The following is a 15,537-nucleotide window of genomic DNA, read 5'->3' as shown; positions in this document are numbered from 1 at the left end:
ATAAAACAAACACATTGGAAGAATAAATATAAAAATAAAAAATATTACAAATGCAGGATATGATTCACACCTTGGTCAGTATCTCTTTGCACTTCTACCATAGGGCAGAACACCTCAAAGCATAGCTGGCTGAACAAATAGGTTTAAAAATAGTTTCTATCCTTGGGCCATCAGACTCTTAAACAACCACAATCACTCCACACACACATGGAAATGTATGACTAGTTTTCCTTTTCTTTCTTTTTTCTTTTACCCTAATTACTTGCATTGGTATTATTCTTTATACTATTTATGTTTGTATTTGTTGTCATGGATTGCACCAGTGAGTCTAAAACTAATTTTGTTGTACTTGTACAATGACAATAAAGGCTATACTAATACTCATACCTTTACCCATAGCATACCATAGCATACCATACTATACCATATTATACTATACTATATGCTTTGAGTTTGTCATAGTGAAATTCCATGGAAGAGATGTGATTGCTCACTATGATTATGAAATTAATTTTGTCAACAGGATTGAGCTTTTGGATACCTGCATAATAAATAAACATTCAGATGTTTTTACTGTGGTGCTTAATAAATTTGGCGTGTTCTACGGACCTCTTACCTGGAGTGATTCTGCAGCTAATTAATACATGATAAGAAATAAAAGCAGCAAACGGTTTTGATCAAGCTTGTAATACAATAAATGTCACCTGTCATTGTCTAGTTTTTAAGAGGCTGGACTACAGCCCATGCTTGCCTGAGGGAATTGCTGAGTCTTCTGACAATCAATTTGTTTCAGCCTAATTTACCTTACTGACTTGTAAAGAAAATTAGTGTAGGAGGTGCAGTGTGTGTCACTTTGAGCGCTCGGAAAAAGATGGGATAGAGTTCCAAGAAATAAATATGCCATCTGCCTGATTTGGAACCTTTTTACCATCCATTTTAGAAACCAAGTATAGGGAAGATGATTCTTCACAATGAGCTTCTTTTTCTTTTTTAATGTGTGTATCATTGAGACAGTTTTTAATTCCTGGACTAGTTTTCTTGCCAAGATTTTTCAGACTTGGGTAGTCCTTATCTGCTTCCCAGGGCTGAGAGAGAACTGCCCAAGGTCATCCAGCTGGCTTTGTATGCTAGTTTTTATCCTGTTGTCTTAACCCTCACAGTACAGCAAACCAGCTGTCTTGACTTGATATTATGAGAGTATATAACTCAGAAATTTCCATTTTCTCCAATGTAAAAAAACTGTAATCAACTAACTTATGTATTCATACTAAAAGCTTGTTTTCCATGGAAATTCTAAGGTGTTGGGATAGTTCCAAACATTCATTATTTTGATTACATAACAGGTCTTTTATTGGAATAGGAAGATTAATTTTAGATACTTTATTGGGAATTATAGTGAAAAGAATAGGATTGGCAACAATATTTAAGTTAAAGGTTTAGGAGCAAGAGGGAAAAATACTGATTCCATGTAGATTAACAGAACATGAAATTTTCTAATATATATTAATATTAATGAATAGATAAAATAACAGGTCTCAGTGGCTTAATTCATTTGTGGCTAATATGAGAGATAAAATCTTACAAGTACATTTTACTGAATTCAGTGAAAACTGCGCTCATTTAAACAGGTATAAGATAACATCCTGTATTTCAGCAGTTAATACATGAATGATATTTGATTGGTATTTAAGGGAAAATTGACGTCATAACCTATAGAAAATGATTCGCCTACATACAGTACTTGTCCTCCAGATGGAACCAAGGCACAGTTAATTTTGGGTCTGAATGAATAATAAGAAAGATGACTCATAAAAATCCATGCTCAAGTTGTTAATATATAGTATTATATTATGTAAGATCTCCTGAAATCTAGTCTGTTCAAAAGGAGAAAAATCCACAATTTTTGGACTTAGCATTTATCCTGTCAGGATAGAAATAAAAAAAAACCATGTGTTATAGATTTCTGCTGCTGATATAAACACAAAGCTTGCTAATTTAAGTAAATAAGACATCATTCTCTAGAATATTTTTTTTCCATACATTTACTGCTTTAGAGTATTTTAGTGTTGCCTCTTTGAAACTGCTGTTGATAAGAGAAGCATGTTTCGACTAGAGATTACCTGATGCTTCTTGAAGCAGGAGGAGATTTTATAAAGAAAATACTGGGCAATAACAGAACTCTGTTTATATGATTATTTAGGAATATTGGCCCACTAATTCTTGTACCAGAAAAATAGTTAAATTTTTATTTCTCTTAATATAAAATGTGATATCTTGAAATAGTTTATATTACATTCAAATGGGTTAAAGTGATCATTCTGATGCAGATTAATATAGATAATTCATATTATTTATTTGACTGTGGACCCATATTTTTGTAACAGCTTAGAGTAGTAGACAGATGTACTTTAAAAAAATTGTACTGTAAATATCACATAGGTCTTGATACATTTGTCCAAGGTAAAAAAAAAACCTATTCTAAAATTAATATATGGTTAAAACATTGTAATAACAATAATGAATGAAGAACAGCTACTGCTATCTATTCATTATTTTTTGTCTAAGACTTTAGTCTCTGCTACTTAAAAAAAAAGATCCTTCACCCTATTAATTTTTGTTATATGTTCAAATGGTGAACTTAAGGGCACATGGGAAACATTTACAGGAGATTTTCTGAAGGAGGCAGGAACAAAAGACATGTCAAGTTGCATTTTAGTTTGCATTCCAAATCTACCGAACAGGGTTCTTACAAATCAAGTTCTTTCTTGCCTGCCGTACACTGCATTTGTTATTCAGGTCTGAATACTTTTGACAGTCCGTAATGTTAATTGTGTTAAGATAATTAGAAGCAGAATATTCTTCCCAGTTCTCAGGTACACTTAGATAAGTTATATAATATCATCTATATATTTGTCCCAGCATTTTCAACATCTTGGTTGTTGCTCATTATCTCTGTTTTAGCAATTTGCATTTATGAACTTCCAGAATAGAACATTTTAAAGATTATATTGTTTTGCCTGCAATGCTTGCTTTCTAACAATTATGGATCATATAGAATGGTTTCAGCTTTGCTATGATGGAAACTATGCCCCAGTTGTGGAATTGTTAAAATTCTGACAGGTTTTCACACATGGTTTTAATAGCCAATTGACCAACATTGCAATGTATTGCAATATAGAAAATATATGAATATAAAGCATTAAACAAATTTACTGAAGCAGGTTGCACAATATTACACAGAAAACATATACATATCTGGCCTTACAAAAACTTATGAGTAAATAAATAATGGAAACATGTTTATTGAATTGGGATATTTGTTAATCATGTTAATTATGGATAACTTATTATTGTGGAAGTAATATGGTCACTTGAATCAGTGAAACAACCCTAGCAGGGAAAATATATAGGTAGTCCTTGACTTATAACCATTCATTTAGTGACTGTTACAACAGCACTGAAAAAAATGACTTATCTACACTTAAGACTGTTGCAGCATCCCTGTGGTCTTCTTTTTCTTGTGCCATATCCGTCATCAGACATTGTCGATCATGTTGGCAATCCTATTTTTGTCAACAGCCGCATGAATAAGTGCTGCTGAGTTTTGTCCAAACCAGTCCCTTAGGTTTTGAAGCCATGATGTGACCATCTTCTTCTGCCTGGACCTCATTTGCCTTCAATTTTTTTCTGGAGGATTAAGTGAAGTATGCCATATTTTTCTAGGTGCTGCATCACATATCCAAAATGTTCTTAACTTTTGCTTTTTAATGGCTTTGATGATTTCCCTTTGCTTTCCCGGGTGGCTTATTACCTCATTTGTGATTTTGTCAATCCAGTTTATACAAAACAGCCATCTGTAAATTCACATTTCAAATGCTTCTAGTTTCTTCAAGTGATTTTCTGTCAGAGACCAACTTCCTGTGGTTGCATGATCAAAATTCAGGTGCTTGACAACTGGCGTGTATGTATGGTGGTTGCAGTGTCCCAGGGTCATTTGACCACCTTTTGTGAACTTCTGACAAGTGAAGTCATTTGGGAAGCTGGACTCAGTTAACAGCTGTGTTACTAACTTAACAATTGCAGTGATTCACTTAACAACTGTGGCAAGAAAGGTCATAAAATGGGGCAAAATTCACATGACAATTGACTGGCTTAGCCATGGAAATTTTGGTCTCAATTGTGATGAGTCTGGCTATCTGTAATGTATTAAAATTATGTGGCTATTGGTTTGTCCAAGTACTTTTTCTAATCTATGTTTTATATGATCAGAAAACCTCTCGCTTATCTTCCTCGAGCAGCTTCAGACAACCAACATGGATTTTATTCGGCTTTACCTGGCATGGGTTATTTTTGGGAATCCTGAAATTGGAGTTTTGCAATAATAAAGAGCATTGTCTGCTGAACATTCCTTATGATTTTGCCACTGAAGCAGAAGGGTGACAAACACAGTTTAGGGATGCTCTCTGTCTTGAGATAAATTGACTACAATGGATGCAACATTTGCTCCTAGCCTAGAACTGCACCAGTGCATAAACCAAACAGGGTTTTGACACTCAGAAACACAAAGCTGGAAGTGGAAAACATCTCATTGGTATGCCATTTTTTTTCCTTCCTGTAAGGAAGCGAGTTTTCTAAGAAAAGCATTAAGGATCGATTCCTTCACTCTCTGTCAATTCTATTAATAGTACAGAGAAAGTCTCAAATTCAAGCCCTGGTGGGACCGCGAAACTCTCCATCCCAAACAGATAACAGACCCTGGAAGGTAAAGCTGGGTTGTTCCCATTTCGAATTTTAGTGCCATTCTTTGCAACAAGTATTTTTTTCTTTTTCCTAATAACTTATATAGCCAGACATGCAGCACAGACGGCGTATCTCTGATATTTTTTTCCCCGTCCGAAACCAGAAAGGCTGCAATTATTCCAGGGGCCGCAAGGTGGAAGCACCGTAGATCCCGCGCCGCTTTTAGACGGAAGGGTAAGGAGCGGTCCGGCCCTTCGAGGTAGCTAGTCGATCGCTACAGGAAGCGGAGGGCGAGCGGTCCACGTGGGTTTTGGTTCTGTGTAGGGCTACGCAGCTCGCTTCTTGCTGGTTATGGCTGAGAGGATCGAAGAACGCATCGAGGACCGAATCCCGGAGCTAGAGCAGTTGGAGAGAGTCGGGCTGTTCACTCGTAAGGAAGTCAGGTAAAAAGCGGAGGTCTGTGGAAGAGGGGCGTTCACAGTACCTAGGGAAGGGTGGGAAGAAAGCATGATTTGGGGGGAGCGGAGAAGGAATCTTTCTGATTAAGAATAAACCATCACAAGGGTGGCTTTATACCCTCTTCTCCAATCTTGTGTCTTCCAGGTGGATTATCATTTCTTTTAGTCCCAATACAAAGGCATAAGATCACTTTAATGGAGGCTTCTTGCCGGACATCCTAAAAGTCCTCCATATACAGGTGGTCCTCGACTTAGGGCCACAATTGAACCGCAAATTTCGGTTGCTAAGTGAGGCACTTGTTAAGTGAGTTTTGCCGCATTTTATGACCTTGCTTGCCACAATTGTTAAGGGAGTCACAGCAGTTGTTAAGTTAGCAAGACTGTTGTTAAGTGAATCTGGCTTCCCCAGGGACTTAGCTTGTCAGAAGGTCACAAAAGATGGTCACAGTGTCCCCTGAAATGGTCATAAATATGAACCAGTTGCCAAGCACTTGAATCACATGACTATGGGGAGGTTGCAATAGTTGTAAGGGTGGGTTCCACCACAAAACCGCGCCCAACTAAACCGCGCCCGACTAAACCGCGTCGCTGACGTCATCAACAGAGCGACAACAGCGCGGAGACAGAAGCACGCTGTAAACCCTAAACCTAAAATTAACACCTAAACCTAAACCTAACCCCCCTAAACCTAATCCTAAACCTAAACCTAACCCTTAACCTAACCCTAAACCTAACCCTAACCCTTAACCTATCCCTAAACCTAACCCTAAAGCTAACCCTAAACCTAACCCTTACCTTAAGTTGAATCGGCTTGCTTTCAAAGCGCTATTTAAAGCGCCCTTCTTTCTCCGCGCTGGCTGTTGTCGCCCTGTTGATTACGTCAGCGACACAGTTTAATCAGGCGCGGCTTAGTCGAGCGCGGTTTTGACGGGTCACGGTAAGGGTGAACAGACATGTCACTTTTTTCAGTGCTATTGTAATTTTGAACAGTCACAAAATGAACTATTGTAAGTCAAGGACTGCCTGTATTTATATGTGGATACCCTTCCATCTTCCACCTATATTATGCCACAACTTGTCTAGGGTAATTGGTGGCATTAAAAAAAATCCATCAACTCAAACAATTGAAAGAAGCTGTGCTTGACAGGGGCGCATGGAGAGCATTTGCCTATAAAGTTGCCAAAAATCAGACACGACAGAACAGTTAAAACTGCTATTAATATAAATCAGAATTTACGAACACTGTCGGCTCCCCCCCCCTCCCCCGGACATGTCATCTCCCTGTTCCATCTCCCCATGATGTCATCCCGTTTGGTTGATGCCACACTCTCCTCTATTTTATACTGCAACAGAACTTTACTCCCTTCGGGAACCCCCCCTTTCCTGGGGATGGCCTTCTTGCCTATCAAGACACTTTATTAATGACGGATCTTGGGATCCCGAGAGGAGGCATGCGAAGAAGAGACTTCTTAGGGATTTCTTACAGGGGTTTTTAAATCAAATTTTAAGGGGAGGGGTGTTTGATCCAGATGGCTCATACAAGCTTTGGGGGGAGGGGGAGTCTGCCAGGGCACAGGCCAGAGCTAACTAATGGGCACGGGGTGGGAGTGCTGGGAAGGGTTGGGATTCCGGGTGAGACATTAAGCCATTCCATTGGGGGGTTTACCATCTCTAATGTTTGTGGGAGAGGCAGATATGGTGGGGGCCGAGGGCCAAATTATGTTTGGGGGATCGGGTTTGCTGTTTAAGAGCGATCGCGCGTTCCGACCCTCATTGCCCTTCTTGCACCCCCGGGTGCTCGGGATTACAGGATCCTGGTCTCAGGCTGGTGTCGGTTAACGCCAGGTCTGTGGTGCATAAGGTTCCCCTCATTTACAACCTCATACAAGAGGGTAGAGCAGACCTGGCATGCATTATGGCCTGGTTGAGCCATGAGGGGGGTGTTCCCCTTGGTGAATTATGCCCACCAGGCTTCCGGACATTTCACCAGCTGAGAGCCCAGGACAGGGGTGGGAGGGGTGGTGGCAGTTATTAGGGGAAGTCTCGGACCTCAGGAGGTCACTGTGCCTCAGGCGGGTGTGAGACCCTTTTTGTGAAATGGGGCCTTGGAGTTCAGGTGGGCCTTTTTGTTACGTACCTGTCTCCCTGCTACCTTTCATCGGAACTGCTGAATGTGTTAGCTGGATTGGCGGTTGTTTTCCCCAGGCTGATGATCCTGGGGGATTTCAATCTGCCTTCCATTGGCGAGACATCCAAATCAGCTTGGGAGTTCATGGCTTCCATGATGGCTATGAACCTAACTCAGTTAATTCAAGACCCCACCATAACATGGGACACACGCTCGACCTGATTTTTGTCTCTGGGCAGTGAATGAATGATCTAGATTTAGGGGATATTTCTATCCAATCCTTGTCATGGTCTGATCATTTCCTCATTAGGCTTGACTACCATACTGCTACCCTTTGCTGCAGAGAGGTGGAACCAACTAGATGGTTCCACCCCAGGCGCCTGATGGACTCTGAAAGGTTTCTGTTGGAGCTTGAGACTTTTCCTGAATCCCTTGCTCACAGCTCGACCAAAGCCCTAGTGGAAGCCTGGGATAGGGTGGCCACTGGGGTCTTGGACCGCGTTGTGCCTTTGCGGCCTCTGACCCGGTGTCGATCCCTGGTTTACCGAGGAGCTCCGGGAGATGAAACGCCGGAAAAGACGCCTAGAGAGTGGTTGGAGGGCCAGCTGGTCCGAACCTGATCGAACACTAGTAAGAATTCATATTAAATCCTATTTAGTGGCGATAAAAGCAGCAAAACGGCAACATTTTTCCGCTCTTATCGCGACTGCAGATAACTGCCCAGCCGCCCTGTTTAGGGTGACCCGCTTCTTACTTAACCAAGGAACTGGGAAAGACCGCTTGCAGGGTAGGGCTGAAGAATTTGTTCAGTATCTGCAGGATAAAATCGCTCGGATTCGGACAGGTTTGGACTCTGACTGGGTAGATTTGGGCGAGTTGACGGGGATGAATCTTGTGGAGACTATCTGGGATGAGTTTGACCCTGTGACCCCCGAGGGCATGGGCAGGATTATGGGGAGACTCAGTGCTGCCACTTGTGTGCTGGACCCATGTCCCTCTTGGTTAGTTTCAGCTTCCCGGGAGGTGACACGAGGCTGGCTCCAGGCGATTACCAACGCTTCATTGAGAGAAGGGTTCTTTCCCACCGCCTTAAAGGAGGCGATGGTGAGGCCCCTCCTTCAGAAGCCTTTCCTGGACCCAGCTTCTTTAGCCAACTATCGTCCGGTCTCCAACCTTCGCTTTGTAGCGAAGGTTGTCGAGAGTGTGGTAGCACATCAGTTTCCCCAGTACCTGGATGAAGCTGCCTACCTGGATCCGTTTCAGTCGGGTTTCTGGCGGTGATCTCTGGCGGGCCTGGAACAGGGGCTGCTCCTCTGTCCTGGTCCTATTAGATCTCTTGGCGGCTTTCGATACCATTGACCATGGTATCCTACTGTGATGACTCGGGTGGGTGGGTGGGTGGGAGTGGGGGGGCACTGTTTTGTGGTGGTTCTCCTCCTACCTGTCGGATCGGTCGCTGTTCGTGTTGACGGGAGGACAGGGATTGATCCCGAGGCGCATCACTTGTGGGGTGCCCCAGGGGTCGGTTCTCTCACCCCTCCTGTTCAACATATATATGAAACCACTGGGTGAGATCATCCGTGGTTTTGGGGTACGGTATCATCAATATGCTGATGATACCCAACTTTTCATCTCTACCCCAAACCACCCAAACGATGCCCTCGATGTGATGTCCCGATGCCTGGAGGCTGTGCGGATCTGGATGGGGAGGAACAGGCTCAAGCTCAATCCCTCCAAGACTTAGTGGCTGTGGTTTCCATTATCCCGATTTGTGCATCTTGTACCATCTTTGATGATAGAGGGAGAAATTTTAGCCCCCTCAGAGAGGGCCCACAATCTGGGCGTCCTCCTGGATACGCGGCTTAGTTTAGAGGAACACCTGACGGCCGTGACCAGGGGGGCCTTTTACCAGGTTCGCCTGATATGTCAGTTGCACCCCTTTCTGGATCGGGATGCTCTGCACAGTCACTCATGCCCTCGTCCTTTCTCGCCTGGACTACTGTAACGTTCTAATTATGACCTTTAAAGCACTCCATGGCTTAGGCCCAGGGTACCTGTGAGACCACCTACTGCCACCAGTAGCCTCCCACTGTCCAGTGCGATCCCACAGAGTTGGCCTCCTCAGGGTGCTATCAGCCAGACAGTGTCGGCTAATGACCCCCAGGGGGAGAGCCTTCTCTGTGGGAGTGCCTTCCCTCTGGAATGAGCTGCCCCCGGAGCTTCGCATAATCCCCGACCTTCGATCCTTCCGACGCACCCTAAAAAGTTGGGTTTTTCAGCAAGCTGGGCTGGCCTGAATAGAATAAAATATAGGATTAATTTAGTTGTTAATTTTAATTTAATTTTTAAATTTTTATTGTAAATATCAATTGGGGTTTTTTTGGATACTTTATTTAATGTCCCTTTTAATTTTTGTAATATGTGTTTTATGTTGTACGCCGCCCTGAGTCCTTGGGAGAAGGGCGGCATATAAATCCAATAAACCTAACCTAACGAAAGGATTCTGCCTTTATTTTTGCAGGGCTGTCATTAAGAAGGTCTCAGCTCTTGAATATAAGATACAGCGGAGAGCACTTCACAAGAAAGACTTCATTAGTTATATACAGGTAGTTTTCTCACACAGATCTTTTTCTGTGTATTTTTATCTGTTGATATGAATGCATCTATGATACATTGTTTATTCTGCCACTAACTACTTCAAATTGTTTCTTTCTTAAAGTGAACCTGCAATGGGATGCGATAAAATGTTACTTAGGGGAAAGGTAAACTTTCCATTAGTTCAGATATGTCACAGGAACCTCCCAAAGCATTTAAATTTTTGAAAATAGAAAACATATTTGAAATCAATTACATTTCATGAGATTTTAGGAAAATAAGGAACTATTGTAAATTCAGACTATTTTGCATGACTTTTTTTTAAGTTAGAAGTTTGGCACTCAGTAGGGAGAATGCATACGGGTAGTCCTCAATTTATGACCACAATTGAGCCCAACATTTATTTTCCTAAGCAAGGAAGGTGTTAAGTAAGTTGTATCTCATTTTAGAAAATTTTTGTCACAGTTGTTAAGCAAATCACTGCAGTTGTTAAGAGAATCTTGTCCAAAGCTGGCTGGGAAGATTAATGTTGATCACATGACCTGTGCAAGTATTATAAATACATGCCAGTTGCCAGGCACCTGAATTTTGATTGGGAATGCTGCAACAGTTGTAAGTGTAAAAATTTCACTTTTTGCACTGCCATTGTAACTTTGAATGGTCATTAAATAAATGGTTGTGAGTTGAGGACTACCTATATCAATCACAGAATAACGGATATAGAAGGGACCTTGGGGTCTTCTAGTCCAACCACCTGCTCATACAGGAGACTCTATATCCCAAATTGTCAGCTCTAGATTTAGATGGATTTTTTTGCATAATCTGCAATATCTGTTTGTTCTGACCTATTTCAGAATTCTATTGCATTCTGTCATTAGGATGTTAAGGCAAATGACTCCAATCTCAATTTTGTGGTATTCATAACTTTGCTGATCTTTGCTGCAACAAAGTTCTATATCTTCAGTGCCGGTTCATAGATTTGTGCACAAATGCTTGGTTTGTCAGAAATTAGAGGGAATGTTGCCTCCTGCCCTCTAAAAGCAAATTTTGTGAATAATTGATGAGGGCTCTATACCGGTAGTCCTTGACTTACATCAGTTCACTTAGTGACCATTTGAAGATACAGTGGCACTGAAAAAAGTGACAGCAACAGCACTTAGACTTATATACCGCTTCACAGTGCTTTACAGCCCTCTCTAACTGGTTTATAGAATCAGCCTATTGTCCCCAACAATCTGGGTCCTCATTTTACTCACCTCGGAAGGCTGGAAGGCTGAGTCAACCTTCAGCCTGGTGAGATTTGAACTGCCAAATTGCAGGCAATCAGCAGTAGTATCCGGCGGTACTGCATTCTAACCACTGCGTCATCAGGGCTCATAATCACTTATGACCATTTTTCACACTTATGACCACTGCAGCATCCCCAGAGTCCTGCGATCAAAATTCAGGTGCTTGGCAACTGGTTCATGCTTTAAGACTGTTGCTGTGTCCCAAGGTCACGTGATCACATTTTGCAACCTACTGACAAGCAAAATCAATGGGGAAGCCAGATTCACTTGACAACTGTGATACTAACAGTGTGCCACTTCACAATTATGGCAAGAAAGATTGTAAAATGGGGCCAAACTCAGTTAACAAATGTGTCACTTAGCAACATAAATTTTTGGCTCAGTTGTGGTTGTGAGGATTATCTGTACACCCATGAAGATAGGAGGTAGGAGAAAGCAACTATATTAGAATGGGTAATGTGTGACCCATCAGATTTTTATTGAATTCCAAATTCCACATTTGCTAGGACTGTTTGAAATTCAGCAAGATCTGAAGGTGTGTGAAAAATGTAAGAAACCTCCACCCAACCAAACCGTTGGCCTACTTTGCTGAATATTGCTTAATGTTACTATTCTCCAGACTTTCAGTCCTACCTAGAGGTATTTCACTGGGAGTTTATGAAGAGATTACTTGTCACTCAGCTATGATCCTTCCTTATACAAAATAGATTATTTGAGATGTGGCAGGCCTAACAGATTATTAATTGGATAAAATGGTATTACATTAAATATACTTATTAGGAGAGGAATACAGAAAATGTACATCCATTCATACAAATGAGCCACGCTGCAGACTGATGGAAGTAGATTGAGGAAAGCAGAGCAAAACTTGCCTGCCAGGGAATGATGGGTAGACCTTATTATCTTCTCCCTTACCTCCCCTTTGGAGAATCTGTTAAGTAGAGAATCTCTTGGGGACATGGACAGTATATAAATGTAATAAAACAAACAAAGCATGGGGATCTAAGCAGGTGAGTAACCTGAACAATGTCAGGGTTCCAAGTAACACCCCCAACAAAAGAAGACTCCGAGGTTTGACTTTCCTCAAAGTTCCATTTTATTAGAGATGTCATATTGGCACATCTGGGAAAACCCAAATTTGAAACCTTCTCAGTTGAAAGTTCAAGACCCTGCCCCAACACGCAGAAGCCCATCACATGGTCTAGTAAATAATTGCCACGAAGGAAGAGTCCTTCCATCCACATCCGTCCAGGTGCAGGGACAAGGCGACCTTGACTTTCTGAAAAGGAATTTTGTTATGGCTACATATCACCCATACTCTGTATAATCCCCCCTCCCATTTTCCCACAGTAGAAAATGTGGCAAGCCTGAAATCCAAACAATACAATTCAATATAAGCTGAATTGTTACACTTCTTTATTTTAGAATTCTGAATGATTATAAATGGGGGTAACAACTACATCTTACAGTGTGAATTACAGGTGGTCTTCAACTTACGATCACAATTGAGCCCAAAATTCATGTTGTTAAGTGAGCTTTGCCCCACTTTACAACTTTTCTTGCCACATTTATTAAGTGAATCACTGCAGTTGTTAAATTAGTACGGTAACATGGTTGTTAAGTGAATCTGGCTTCCTCATTCTCTCTGCTTGTCAGAAGGTTGCAAAAAAGTGTTCGCATGACCCCAGTCACTGCGACCGTCATAAATATGAACCAGTTGTCAAGTATCCCAGTGTAAATCATGTGACCATGGGGAATGCTGCAACAGTCAGAAGTGTGAAAAACGATTGTAAGTCACTTATTTCAGTGCCGTTGTAATTTTGAATGGTCATTAAATGAACTGTTGTAAGTTGACTACCTGTACTTTTGATCAGGCTGTTGATCACATAGTATCTTTTGAGACTGCTGGTTGATCCCCTCATTCCATTTACTTCTTAGCCTTCTGCAAACTTTGGGGTTTCCCAAATGGTATTAGTACTGGCCAGGAAAGATCAGGACAGTAAATCTTGGGCTTCTCTCCATCTTGCAAATACCTTCATTAGTGTGGATATTGTTCTGACCGAGGCTTCCCAAGAGCATGAAGCAAGCTCCTGGTTCAGACAAAAACCCCTTTTATTAATTTACTGTAAATTCTGCTCACTTACATCCAACAAATCTTTCAAGGGAGGATTTAGTCACAGACAGTATTTGGCTTAGACAGCTGACAGGCTGATATCTGCAAAACTTGTCAAAGAGTCTCAGAAAGTTACAAACCAATTAAGTGAACTAATTGTTTCCTGCAAACTCCACTCCCCTTTCGCTCTTCTTCTTTTCCCTCTGGAAGGGGCCATTCATTGTCACCTGTGGCCTTATTCCCAAGTCGACCCCTGTTCTTCACCTGTTCCCTTTTCCTGACAACTCTGCACATGTGCACACTGGGAACAGGCTCCAGCTGTTCATCTGCCTCACTGATGTCTGACTGTGAAGGCAGCTGATAACTGTCGGACAGCCCTGGCCCCATCTCTGCCTCCAACACAGAGCACTTGTAAAAGCCTTCCCCAGACTCCAGGACTGGCCCATGTTCCTCCCCAACCTCCTCACTGCCTGAATCTGCTGCCAGCTCTGCTGGCTGCTGACGGGCCACAACAGATAGTACTTGGCTGCCTAAGAATGAGCATTCAAAAATTACTTTGCTATTAATTTATTGGATGGGGGATTAGAGTAATTCTTGATTAATTGCTTGTGTTATTGGCCGTGGCACGACAAAACCGTGCTCGTCAAAATCGCGGTGATAAAATCGCGGCGCTAAAGCCGCGACGTCATCACCACTGCGACAACAGCGCGGCAACAGAAGGGCGCTTTAAAACGGCGCCACGGCAGAAAGCCGACTTCAATTAAGGTAAGGGTTAGGATTAGGTTTAGGGGTTTGTTTTAGGGTTAGGTTTAGGGTTAGGTTTACCGTTAGATTTAGCGTTAGGGTTAGGTTTAGGGTTAGGTTTAGGGTACTGAGTGCTTGGGAATGCGCGAATTTGCCCTCCGCGATTATGTCATCGCGGTAGGGTCGCGTTTTTCCTTAGCGCTTAGAACGGCGCGAATTAGTCTTCGCGCTTATGTCTCTGCGGATAAGGGCTTCGCGGATTTGTGGTGGAACCGTTATTGGCAATGTGCTTCACTTGTAGCTGTTATGCATTCAAGAAATGCTAAAAATGTAAAGCTTGGCAGTGACAATCTATTCAGCATGGTAATTCTTGAATTATTGTTGATCTTTTTTTCTCGCAGTATGAAATCAACCTCTTGGAACTGATTAAGACACGAAGACTGGTAAGTTATCCAGGGACTGATCATTTGAAAAAGCGTATGGAGATTTTAAAATCTGTACCCATGACAGCTCTGTTCTTTTCCTTTAGCGCATTGGATATTCGTTTAAGAAAGAAGAGATTGAATATTCAATTGTGCAAAGAATCCATGGCGTTTTCAAGCGTGCTACAACAAAATGGAAGGTAAACCTATTGCTATTGCAGAAATTGCTTTTTTCTAATTTTTGGATGCTATTAAAAATAAGCAAATAGAGTCATTTCTTTATGTATGAATCAAAATTCAGCAAGTGCACTCTCTCCATGTTTAGTGATTGAAATTAATTTCTTATCTCAGAAACAAAATTGTTGTTAAGCGAATACATTGCAGAGAAAAAGAGAGGCTGCAAAGGCTGGTTCTTGAGGTCACATTTAGATAAAGTTTTCTTGTACAGCTCACCAGTGTGTGTTATTGGCAGACACATGAAATTTGGTCAGAAAGTAAGTACGCTCATTGGTCAGAAAAATGATTATTTTTTTGTTATTATCATTGTAGTTGTGAACAATTGCTAAACAAGGTAGCTGCTAAATGGCTGTATCTAGTTTTTAGTACTGAATTTCTTGTTTTTCATTATAAAATATATGACATGGGATAATACAGGTATATAGCTAGTCCTTGCTTACAAGTCACTCATTCAATTACTGTTTAAAGTTGTGAATGAACAAGTGGTATTTGCGACTGGTCCAGATGTTTTCAATCAAATCGTGCTTACAATAGTTGCAGTGCCCTGCAGTCATATGATCACCATTTGCAACCTTCCCTGCCAGTTTCCCACAAGCAAAATCAATGGGAAGGCGGACAGGGAAATTTGCAAGTTGCTCTGGCAATTCCCCCTTTGCTTTCCTGCGCATTCTGCTATGCCTCTTTCCATTGGCCTCCTTGCACTAGTGTAGATCTCACATTTCTTCCCTTGGCCTCCTTGTGCTTGCGCACCACTGTTGCATCCCCCTTCCCCAATTTACATGAGACCAACACAGGACCTCCTCCACCTGGG

At 41.7% G+C, this 15,537-nt stretch overlaps 1 protein-coding gene across 1 annotated transcript in view; it reads left to right on the top strand.

Moving 5' to 3' along the window:
• Window positions 1-4,996: 4,996 nt before the first annotated feature.
• UTP6 (UTP6 small subunit processome component) overlaps window positions 4,997-15,537 on the top strand; it is a 30,125-nt gene continuing 19,584 nt past the window's right edge. Inside the window, 4 exon segments of the mRNA XM_032211383.1 lie at window positions 4,997-5,183; window positions 9,848-9,932; window positions 14,469-14,510; window positions 14,597-14,689. Coding sequence (XP_032067274.1) covers window positions 5,092-5,183; window positions 9,848-9,932; window positions 14,469-14,510; window positions 14,597-14,689 — 312 coding nt within the window. The 5' untranslated portion in view covers window positions 4,997-5,091.

Source organism: Thamnophis elegans, chromosome 2, assembly GCF_009769535.1.
Source record: "Thamnophis elegans isolate rThaEle1 chromosome 2, rThaEle1.pri, whole genome shotgun sequence".
NCBI lineage: Eukaryota > Metazoa > Chordata > Lepidosauria > Squamata > Colubridae > Thamnophis > Thamnophis elegans.
The sequence above is the reverse complement of the archived record's forward strand: the minus strand, read 5'-3'. Positions and strand labels throughout refer to the sequence as shown.